This window comes from Thamnophis sirtalis, unplaced genomic scaffold (assembly GCF_051295495.1).
Source record: "Thamnophis sirtalis isolate CommonGarterSnake01/CBP01778 unplaced genomic scaffold, rThaSir2_p1.2 scaffold_7, whole genome shotgun sequence".
NCBI classification, from domain to species: Eukaryota; Metazoa; Chordata; class Lepidosauria; order Squamata; family Natricidae; genus Thamnophis; species Thamnophis sirtalis.
In genome coordinates this window covers 59,696,193-59,708,120 of record NW_028261387.1, presented here as the reverse complement: position 1 = coordinate 59,708,120, position 11,928 = coordinate 59,696,193, and the positions used below count along the sequence as shown (strand labels likewise).

The window sequence follows — 11,928 nt, the reverse complement described above, 5'->3', positions numbered from 1 at the left end:
TTAGTGCCTAACACAACTGCCTAATATGTAATACAGCACATATGTGTATATGTGTATATGTGTATATGTTTATGTTATATGTTTATATTATATTATATTATATTATATTATATTATATTATATTATATTATATTATATTATATTATATTATATTATATTATATTATATTATATTATATTATATTATATTATATTATATTATATTATAATATTATAATATTATAATATTATATTATTATATTATTATATTATATTATATTATATTATATTATATTATATTATATTATATTATATTATATTATATTATATTATATTATATTATATTATATTATATTATATTATATTATATTATATTATATTATATTATATTATATTTATTATATTATATTATATTATATTATATTATATTATATTATATTATATTATATTATATTATATTTATTATATTTATTATATTATATTATATTAGTATCTAGAAGTTCAGACAGAAAGCAGTGCAGAACCAAGCTTAGCCAAGTTTTAAAAACAACACAGGGTAAAACTCTGTTAGAAGCTAGATTGCGTAGTGTCAAGAAATAACAGAGTTGTCCTTATACAAATTTGAGGGGGAAGGGCAAATAAGTCCTACATTGTTGCCAATAAAGCCTAAACGGATGGTACCTAAAGCGGTTAGGGGTCAAGATAAACTTGAAAGGAGCATTATAGTTGGAAAACCCAACTCCTCTTCAATGGTAGGAAATGATTGTGAAATATTATAAAGTTATAAACAGATGAGATTTACAGTATGCATCTACAATAACTGAAATAATTGTTGAAAAAAATACACATAGCAGTTGCTTAATGAGACATATTACTGCTATTATAGCCACATGAAAATGTCTTGGAGTCCAAAGGTTATGTTTACAATATCAAATATCAAATTCTACTTCCTTTTAGGCTACTGAGTCTTGAATAGTAGAAGAGAAAGCAATGCTGGACTTGATATCTGTTTCTGGTAATTAATGTTTCTTATTTATCATAGTTAACAATATATTTAAATGGCTATGGTGTGGCTACCAATGTATCACAGGAAACATAAATAATTTTACTTGGTAAATTATGTTTCCTGTTCTGAGGAGTATCTGCTGAATGTTATATATATTGACCTGTAAATGAAGGAAGCTGCTAGAGACTGTTTATGTTTCATCTCTTCTAGGCAACAGTAGAAACAACTCTTAGAAAAATAAGACAGAAACTGCTGTTTGAAATTCATATCTGAACATGAACGACTCAATGACGTTTGAAGAACAAACAAAACAAATTGCGGAAGCATTATTTATTACTTCTTACTCAAGGAAGCAATATCCTTTCCATCCTAGAAAAATGATCATTATTGAAGGTAATGACAATTATTTGGAAGAAAATTTGCAGAGAGGGGGGGAGTGGCTTTGTTTTTCCCAAATTTTGAAGTCAGGACCAGCAACTGCATCTAGCTTAGAGGAAAAAATAAGTTTGCTACCATAGTGTTTTTTGTTAGTTTCTATATGCTGTAGTGCATGGGTGTCAAATTGGGGGCTCCTGGGTCAGATGCATCACACTCAGGCCACGCCCACCCCAGCTCCGCAAAGACAAAAAAACGTCATGATACACCACGTGACATTGTGATGCAATCGAGTTTGACATTCAGGCTGCAGTGCATAGATGCTAGTGGAAACCACTAATTTAAAGGATTTTAACCATTTGCCCTCTAATTGATCAGTTACATTTAAATAAAATTTCAAAATTCAATAAGATTTTAAAACTGAATAGTTCTGTTTAAATCTACTGCTTATTAATTCAAACATCAGTTGATTTAATGTGTACTAAAGTTTCAGGGTGTTGTTAATCCTCCTGTAAGAGCTACTATTTTCAGCAAGGCTATGTTTGCCTCAGTAGCTAGCATGACCATGGGTTGTGCTGTATGGGAAAAATGGATTTATATTCAAGTACGTACAGTATTTAAAACAGTCCATTGGGATGGTTGATGGTGGGACTTTAAAGAGGCAGTTTTTAAAACACAGACAGGCGCTATAACAAAGTCCGTCCTTGAGTTTTCAAAATCCTGAATTGCCAGACTCCTGATTCAGTAGCAGGAAACATGAGATATACATGAATTACTCTTCCTTGTAATGGATGCAAATAGGAACACAATGTAGGAAATAGAGCAATGGTGGTGTTTTCCACAGCCATTTGGTCAATGATCTAATATCAGGACTACCGACGTAAGACATAAAAGTGAACAGAAGCAGTTCCCAGATCTATCAGTAACATAAGAACTAGCTTCCAAATTGAAACTAAAACCAGCAGTGATGTGTGGTGAGGTTTATGACTGGTGAGGCACTGACACAGTGGTGGGTTTCAAATTTTTTTAGACTTGTGGACTTCAACTCCCAGAATTCCACAGCCACGCATGCTCAGTTCCGATTTAAACCGACAGCATTTGTTTTTCTCCTTTGCGAAATAAGTTTCCTTCTTTCTTTTTCTTCTCCCTTCCCCTCCTTGCTCCCTCTCTCCCTTCCTCCCCCCTCTTTCAAACACACACACACACACAGAAGTTGGATTGGACTATCTCTCCTACCCCCTTCCCTCTCTCACTCACTCTCTCTCAAATACACACACACAGACACACAAAGTTGGATTGGAGGGAGAGCACCAGCGAGGAGACCACAGGAGGAGGCAGGAAGCCAGTCAAAGAGCCATACTGGAGCACACACACTTTCCCCCAGCCTGGGAAAGATCCAGTCCAGCTTCACTAATTACAGGTTTGAAAAGACAACGTGGCTCTGCCTGCAATAAAACTACACTTTGGGGAGAGAGAGCACGAGTGAGCCAGGGTCCTTCCCTCTAGCCTTTGCCCAAAGTCCCACACAGCACCAGGAGGATGAAGTTTGAACTCCTCCCACTCCCTCCGACCCTCACATACCTTTTCCAGCTGCTTCAAGAGAGGACTTCAATTCTGCTCTTGCCTCGGGTCCTCTGAAGAAGCCCCGCCCAAATGAGCACCCTCTACTATGAGGCAGGAGAATTGCGTGCCTCACCTATGTCAGGAATTTGTAGGCTTTTAACCCTTGCTTAACTCTGCTCGAGTGATCATAAAACGCCTAAAAAGTCAGACTAGATGAGGCATGCAGTTCTCCTGCCTCATAGTAGAGGGCTCTTTTTAGAGGCTTTTTTAAACAGTTAAGCAGAGTCATCCACGGTGAGGCAGCAACTAGCTCAGCCTGACCTCAGCTCTCACCTTTTTCCTTTTCCTTTTTTTTTCTTTTCATGATGACAGTGGTGAGTCTGTATCTCACTTGCCTCACCTGACTGCACATCACTGAAAACCATATAGGTCAGTTTATTCTACGTAATCACTTGTGAAATCATTGTATGAGGGACTTCAAATTCTGTCTCAGAAACATCAATTGTGAAGCAAAATAATTTAGTCTGAGCATGCTGTTGCTATTTTGACGTTTATAACCATTGCATACCAAGATGCCCCCTGTGCAATATATCTATTACAATTATAATATCCATTAATTTTCCTCCACTTCTTTTATCTTTACAATTATGCAAGCTAGGCTAGCTGAGTGAGCTTTATAGGTAACTTTCCCCCTTTTGGTTCCTTGTCCTCTGAGATAGAAAACTTTCTTTTATCTTCATAGACCTAGAACTGACAAGATACAGGACCTGGACAAGTGTACCTGCAGGTGAGAACTGTGCTTGAAAGCTATGGGTGGGCAAAGGAGTGTCACAGGAACATGTGGAGCAGTGGAAGGTGAGTGGGTGCCATGGGAGACAGGGAAGGTGCCACAGGCAGACATTATAGAGCAGGGGTCTCCAACCTTGGCAACTTTATGACTTGTGGACTTCAATTCCCACAATTCTTCAGCCAGAGGAATTGTTGGAGTTGAAGTCCACAAGTCGTAAAGTTGCCAAGGTGGAGACCCCTGGTATAGAGCATGGGCACATAGAAAAGCCATCCCTAAATCTAATGCTAAATCTAATAACAAAGAAATTGGTCTCCAAATTGAAACTGAAACCAGGTAGATCAGTTTATTCTATGCAATCACTTCTGAAATAATTGTGTGAGAGTCTTCAAATTCTGTCTCAGACACATCAATTGTGAAGCAAAATAATTTAGTTGAAGCCTGTTGTGTACCATTTTGAGGTTTACAACCATTACATACTGCCAGAAGAATAATTTGGGGTTCCAACTCAAGCCGGGATTGCATAAGACTAAATAAAAATGAGATCCAGATAGCTGTGAGGAAAGTAGAAATATTTATTCCTAAAAGCAAAATAATTTGTTTGTCTGGGATGGAGAAGCTTGTCTGGAGTGAGAAAGTTCTTTGTGGTGAGAGGCATGTGTAAATGTGTGTGGGTGGATATGTATTCTTGCAAATGTATAGTTCTATGGGAAGACTTAATTTTGTTAACTCTATTTGTGTTTGCAGACCTTATCTTTTGATATGTGGATTAGGTCTCAGTGAACTTTTTCAGGGTTTGAGGAAGTTTGCTAATTTGATTAACTTGGAGACACTGATTTTCAGACCTTTGTGGATTCGGTTAATATATTTAAGGGAAAGATGGAAACAGTATAAAGAATAAAATATATATGGTTATAAAATGTCTCACAAAACCAAGATATCCGCTGTGCAATGTATTACTTTGATAAAATCCATTAATGTTATCAAATTAATGATAACAGCATCCATTGCTCTTATCTTCACAATTATGCAAACTAAGCTAGCTGAGTGAGCTTGATAGTAACTTTCTCTTTCTGCCTTTCTCTAGATGATTCCCCCTTTCACTTCCTTGTCCTCTGAGCTAGAAAGTTTTGTTTTCCCTTCATAGACCCAGAACTGATAAGATGCAGGACCCAGGCAAGTGGGCCAGCAGGTGAGAACTGTAGTTGAGAGCTATGGATGGGCAAAGGAGTGTCACAAGAAGGTAGAGCAGTGGAAGATGTGTGCCATGGAAGACCAGGAAGTTGCAACAGGCACGCTGTAGAGCGTGGGCAAGTAGAAAAGCAGTCCCTAAATCTAATAGTAACATGAGAATTTGTCTCCAAATTGAAACTGAAACCAGATAGATCAGTTTACTTTATGCAATCATTTGTGAAATCACATTCGGTCGCAGGCACATCACGTCTGAGCCTGCTGTGTGCCATTTTGAGGTTTACAACCATTTCATACCAATATATCCTCTGTGCAATGTATCTATTATTTTGATGACACATATTAACTTTCCTCCATCTGCTTTATCATTATAATTAGGCAGGCTAGGCTAGTTGAGTGAGCTTCATGGGTATCTTTCTACCTCTGTTTTTCTCTAGAATGATTCAGTTCCTTGTTCTCTCAGATAAAAAACAAAAACCTTTGTTTTCTCTAGACCCAGAATTGATAAGACACAGGATCCAGGCAAGTGAGCCAGCAGGTGAGAACTGTGCTTGAGAGCTATGAGCGGGCAGGTAATGTCACAGGCAGGCATTAATGGAGTATTGGAGGATGTGAGTGCTACAGGGGATAGGGAAGGTGCTAAAGGCAGACAATGTGAGGGTTGGAAATTCAGCCCTGTGTTTAAAGGAGGTTGAACCGTGGTTTTCCTTGAAGTATACCTTATGATTAAGTAAAATAAACTCGTGGTATATTCGAAGAAACACATTTTTATTATAAAATAAATAACAGACAAACTTACTAACTAATAACTACATTTTGGCAAAGTTCCTAGCTTACCTCCTCGTGTCAGGCAAACAGAGAAAAGGTGAAAGAGAAAAAAGGAAGGAACGGACATGCTCAGTAGAGTTTACAGACAAGAGTCAGTCTACCGTATGCCTTAGAATATAAGCACAGCTGGCAAAACAAAAATAACATCGTGACAGGCAATATAAAGTGTGAGATTATGGAAAAGCAGCAGGAGCAACTTGAAATTTCCTGCTGGCTGCCCCATTGATATTGCTTATGGGAAGCCAGTAGGGAATGTGGAAAATGATCATCACATGACTGAAAGGTTGCTGCTTCAACTGCAACTTCACAGACTGGTTCTGAGTCCCTCTCGTTGAGCACTTTCCTAACTTTGAATAGTTGCTGAACAAGTGATTGTAACCTGAGAATTACCTATATTTTTTTAAAATAAGCAAATCTAAATTCTCTTTAGCTACACTTAAGATGTAGTTAAATGTTAAATGGGACATGTCAAAATGATTAGAATTGAAATGGTATAGAAAATGAATTAGAATATTTTTATAAGAGACTGAAACTGTAGATCTGTATTGTCTTTCTGTTAACCAACAGTTGATTCTGCAAGAAGTTTTGATCCAGTTGATATTGCCATGTTACTGCGATCCATAAAAGATCAGTACAACGCAGAGACGGAGGACCATGTACAGGCAGTTATTTCAGAGGAAAGCGTAACAAAGGTAATTACTGTATTTTTCGGACTATAAAATGCACCAGAGTATAAGACGCACCAAGATTTTGAAGAGGCAAATTAAAAAAAAAAGTTTTTGCACTCTGCAGACCGCCCCAAAACTGCCCATTTTTTATGAAAATGGGCCCATTTTTTGTCAAAAAAGGGCATGCCTACCCTTTAGTGCTCCTGGGGGCTGAGGAGGGGGAATGAGCAAAAAATGGCTCATTTTCCACGAAAACAGGCCCATTTTTGTCACAAAAGGGCATGCATAGCCTTTAGGAGGCCTATAGAGTTCTCCTGGGGCTGGGGGGGGGAGGGCAAAAATGAGCAAAAAAATGCTCAATTTTTTGCTCATTTTTGCCTTCCCCAGCCCCAGAAGCACTCTGGAAGCCTCCTAAAGGCTACGCTCAGCCATTTTTGCAAAGTGGATGGGGTTTTGGGAGGCCAAAAATGCTGTATTCAATGTATAAGATGCACCCAGATTTTCACCCTCTTTTTTGAGGGAAAAAGGTGCGTCTTATACTCCAAAAATATAGTACCTTCCTAAGCATTCTGGACCAAATCCATTAGTTTTTATTTACCATTATCTAGTAGAAATTATCTATGTAGATGTAAATTTTTCCAGAATACATTTCTGCTGCCTCATAGATGCAAAGTGTTTTACATTGGCTACTTTGAACTGTCTTAGTTTGATATATTTTATGCTATTTTTTAAAAATAGTAATTTTGTTGAATGTTGCTATTAAATCAGTACAAACTTCAAAAAAAGAATAAAAAGAAAAACCAAGTTCAGAAAAGAATGCAAAATAGAAAAGAAATAAAAATAATATAGTAAAATAGTAAAAATATAAAGAAATAAATTCCACTTCCATATTCCACGTATAAACAATTTTAGTAACTCAGTACCTTCTCTTAATACAATAAATGATCTGTCCTTCCAATATGTCATCTCTTATCTGTAAAAAAAATCATTATGACCGTAATATTAGCAGAATTAACAACATACCTATATAACCTGAATCACATAGAATAACTTTACGTATATCCCTTCCTTATACTTTAATAACATTAATCTTTAATCTCTTCAAATAATGTCCTAGAACTTAATTTATTTTTATTTTTTTCTCTGACCTTTCTCATAAAATCCTTCAAAACTAACAAAAGTCTCTTTTGTAAATCCCATATAGGGATATATCCCATATTCAGGCCACTCTTTTGGTTCATTATTTGTACATCCCCCTTAATCATTAAGCTGTTACAGTTTCATTTGCATGTTTGGTCTAGTGGTTAAAGTGCAGGAGACTGTGAGTTCCAGTTCAGTGTTATTTAGCCTGGTACCACCTATACTGTACCTGTTCATTTGGTTTTTCTCGCCTAAATGTAGAACCTTACTTTTTTCACCATTGAATTTCATTTTGTTGGATAGTGCCCAATGTTCAAGTCTCTTAAGATCCTTCTGTATTTTAAGCCTATCTTCCGCAGTGTTGGCTATTCCTACTAGCTACAAATTTGACGAGTTATCCATCTATCCCAGTGATGGGATTCAAATTTTTTTTGCTAGTGGTTCGGTGGGGCTGGCTAGGTGGGGGGGGCATGTTATTGAGTGGGTGTGGCCAATGTGACATCACTCACACCCATGCCCACTCAGTTACATTTCCTACCACCTAGCCATGCCCACAGGAAAAGGCAGGAAAATTTTTAGGATTTTTCCCTATCTACCCCCACCCTCCCTTCGCTAGTCAGCCCCGTTTCCTCACTTCCTCCCTCACTATTGCCTCTTTGGTTGCTTATCTTCTGCGGCAGTTGGTCCAGACTGGAAGGCAAGCTGACCTGAGTTTTTGGCAGCCCCCATCCAGCCGCCGCTGCTGGGAAACAGCTGGATGGCAAGGAAGCTTTCCAGCTGCTGACTCTTTGCATACCGGCTCTTAATGAGGCTAGCGGCTGGCCGCAGGCCGCTGAAAAGTCCTCTAGTCAACAAAAAAGCAGTTGCTGTTGCCACCATCATTTTCGCGTATGTGCATCCCATCCAAGTGGACTTGCAACGCAATGGGATGCACCTGCACAAAGAAGATGGGAGTGACAGCAGCCGCTTTTTTGCTGACCCGAGGACTTTTCAGCCGCCAGCCTCTTTGAGAGCCGATATGCAAAGAGGCAGTGCAAGCAAGCGGTGACCAAATGGGGAGGGTGAGTAACCAGCGACAGGGGGAGCCAGTTTGGAGCATGGCCAGCTGGCCATTGTTACTGGTTCTCCACCTGGGTAAAATTTCTGCTACCAGTTCAGGCGAACTGGTGCAAACTGGCTGAATACCATCTCTGTTCTATCCCCTCATCTAAATCATTGATGAAGATGTTGAAGAGTACTGGGTCTAAAACAGCTTTGGGGTACCCCACTGCATATTTCCCTCCATATAAATGTGGTTCCATTGAGGATACACGTTGAGTGATGTTGGTCAGCCAGTTATGAATCCATCTGGTGGTAATGCTGTTTAACCCACATTTTTCTATTCTATCAAGTAGTAGGTTATGGTCTACTTTATCAAATGCCTTACAGAAGTAAATTATATCCACAGCATTCATAATTTTGTCACTTTGTCAAAGAATGCAATAAGATTTGTCTGGTATGATCTGTTTTTGACAAACCCATGTTGGCTTTTGGTTATGACTTTGTTTGCTTCTAAGTATTCACAAATTCGTTGCTTGATTATCTTTTCCAGAATCTTCAAAGGTATTGAGGTCAGGCTAATAGTTCTATAGTTTCCTGGATCTATTTCCCCCTCTTTCTTGAAGATGGAAACTACATCAGTTCTTTTCGAGTCCTCTGGTAGTTCCCTGGTGCTCCAGGATTTTTGAAAGATATAGTTCAGTGATTGTGAGATCTCATCTGCCAGTTTCTTCGGAACTTTGGGATGTAATCCATCTGGTCCTGGTGATTTGAACTCATCTAGAGTGAACAGGTGGTCACTTACCATTTTCTTGCCTACTTTAATCTTTATTTCCTTCTAGTTCCCTCTAGTGTCCAGTTTTTAGAACACCATCCAATCGTTTCTTAAAGAATTCAACATTCTTTCTTTCCCATGGAAATGAGTCTTATGATTAATTTCAAATCTTACTTCAAGCCCATCTGAATCCTTAGTCCAGTTGTAACTTTTCAAAATCAATGTGACCTTAGTAGCCCTTTTTTCTTTAAACTACTTTCACCAAGGATTGGTGGCCCTAAAACTTATCATTGTGAAGGTTCCTAATAGCTAAAAAGCAGTTAAGAAGCAATTTCCAAAAGTGATTCAGAAATGAGATTCCGCGAGCCTTATGTCCATATCTACGGGTGTCAAAATCATCACGTTACATTGCCGTCACATGACATTTTGCGACTTTTTTCCCCTTCATGGAATTAGGGTGGCCGTGGCCTGCTTGCGACACATCTGGCCCAGGAGCCACCAGTTTGACACCCCTGAATAGACTATATTGTAGCTGGATTGAATCCATGATTCACAACCACTCAACCCCCAAATTAATCACAAAAACCTCCGCTCCTGCAGTCTACTAACAAGAACCAGCTGTCCAGAGTTCATATGAGAGATCTCATGCTCTTTTCTTTTTCCAGAGAGATTTCATTAGCCAGAATTCACCATCTGAACACCCATCTCCATTGCAATTCTGTCCCTGCTCCTCTAGCGATGTGAATCTTCCCTGGAAGTTTTATTTTATGCTGGTTTCTCATCTACTGTCTGTTACGTTTTTAAGAGCAGTATGGTGTTTAGAGCTATGTGGAATCTATTTATATCAACAGATTAATATAGCAAACAATAGTTAATTATTGGATTCAAAGCACTGCAGTTGCCACTTGTAACCCTGTTCTTTCATCTTATTTTATTTCTTTTAATTCTTATTTTACTGTATATTTTTCATTCCTTTGCTATTTTAGGCACTAATAAAAGGATGCTGCAGTGTCTTCTGACTTCTTTATCCATAATCATTTTACTTTTGTTTTTATTATCTGGTGATTAGCTTTACTCAGGAATAATATAAAAACCAAGTCAAGAAGTCAAATGATTCAGTCTAGAATTGAAGAGGAAGATGAGTCCACCAAGATATCGTGTCAAGCTTTGACATCATTATTTAATATTTGCTTGTCTCTTCAGCAGCTTTTGGTCTTCATCTTTTTCCTAAGAAGGGATTGGTTGGTTCATGAAACTTAGACTATTCTAAGCTTTAATTGAAATATCTTAAGCATTATCATTGTCAAACAATTTTGTTGCACAAGTTGTACAAAATAGACCTTTAATCTTATTAAAGAAATATTTGATTCAAATTTTAAGGTGAGCTGCTTCCTGCCAAATGTTGTCTTTCAGTAGTTGAATTTTATTTAAAAAATATTCATTCTATATTTACAGATAAAGAAATTTGGAGAAGTAGCAGAATCTCTCACCAGGAATTGGATCAGTCAAACTCCTGGGCTAGAGCCTAAAAGAGCTTCTCTAGCTGTTGCTGTGAAGTTGTTTGAAAAACTTATAAAGAAAACTCAAGGAGATAAGGGCCAGATAAACATAATCACAGAAACAATGAACAGAAATCCTGAAGTGAGAAGCAAGGTGGTTGGGTAAGTTACATTAATGTTTAACTGTGACTTAGCACCTGGATAGATTGCATTCAAGGGCAACCTTCAAAAGCTCAGAAAACAGAAAAAATAACTCGCAAAACAACATGAATTACTATTCTATTAATTCCAGTAAATAAACTTATTAAACAGTTAACAATCTGGAAACACAACATGAATTTGTTTAAAAGATTTATTCCTCAGTTTTAATTGAAATATTTCTGAATGTAAAATTCTAAACGTAAACCATCTGCACTAATACAAAATGATCCACTCCTTTCTCACATGCCCATGAGTGCAGAGTCTCTTTTATCCTGATTCATGGATGTCACTAATCTGCAATCCCCAAACAACAAGCAGAAGGAGATGATTGCTGAGGACATGCAAGGACAAGGCAAGCTCCTTCCATATTTAATGGATGGGACCATATCCTTATCTTGTGCAATGGTATTCCCTCTGAGTATAAGATATGCGGGCAAATACAGTGGCATCTACTGATATCATCTTCAGGTCTTAAATCAAAATCCAATGTATTTCACAACAATGGATTCAGGATCTTTACTATATACTTTGAAGAAAGGCCATGTATTGCTCTTTCCACCCTCATCTGATTAATGATATTTTTCTTTCTTTCTTTCTTTTAGGGTAATCTTGAAAGAGATCTAAACAGCCCATAGTTCCTTGGTTCCAATATGAAAAACCCCTCTGCTATTTTGGAGGAAGTAGAGCTGGAAAGTTCCTTCAAATTTGAAATGGAACTGCAAATGAATTGCAAAGGCTATATACAATTCTGTAAAGAAACAAAATAAATTTAATTAATCCAAAAAGAAAATCATAATAGCTTGGTTGTCACTGCAATTAAATTGTCAGTTAAGCAATTGCAGCCAAACAATTCCACACAATACACCATACTAATGCTTT

General features: G+C 37.5%; 1 protein-coding gene across 2 annotated transcripts; it reads left to right on the top strand.

Annotated features, from left to right (window-relative positions):
- Window positions 1-916: 916 nt before the first annotated feature.
- LOC106539287 (bcl-2-like protein 15) lies at window positions 917-11,845 on the top strand. Of its 2 annotated transcripts, XM_087720156.1 has the most exons (8): window positions 917-993; window positions 1,195-1,377; window positions 3,665-3,709; window positions 4,857-4,901; window positions 5,394-5,438; window positions 6,296-6,420; window positions 10,805-11,010; window positions 11,652-11,845. In XM_087720156.1, the coding sequence occupies exons 2-8, from the start codon at window positions 1,260-1,262 to the stop codon at window positions 11,671-11,673; spliced, it is 606 nt and encodes a 201-aa protein (XP_087576282.1). In that variant the 5' UTR covers window positions 917-993; window positions 1,195-1,259; the 3' UTR covers window positions 11,674-11,845. The 2 variants fall into 2 exon arrangements, with proteins under 2 accessions (XP_087576282.1, XP_087576283.1); XM_087720157.1 differs by lacking the exon at window positions 4,857-4,901.
- The last annotated feature ends 83 nt before the right edge of the window (window positions 11,846-11,928 follow it).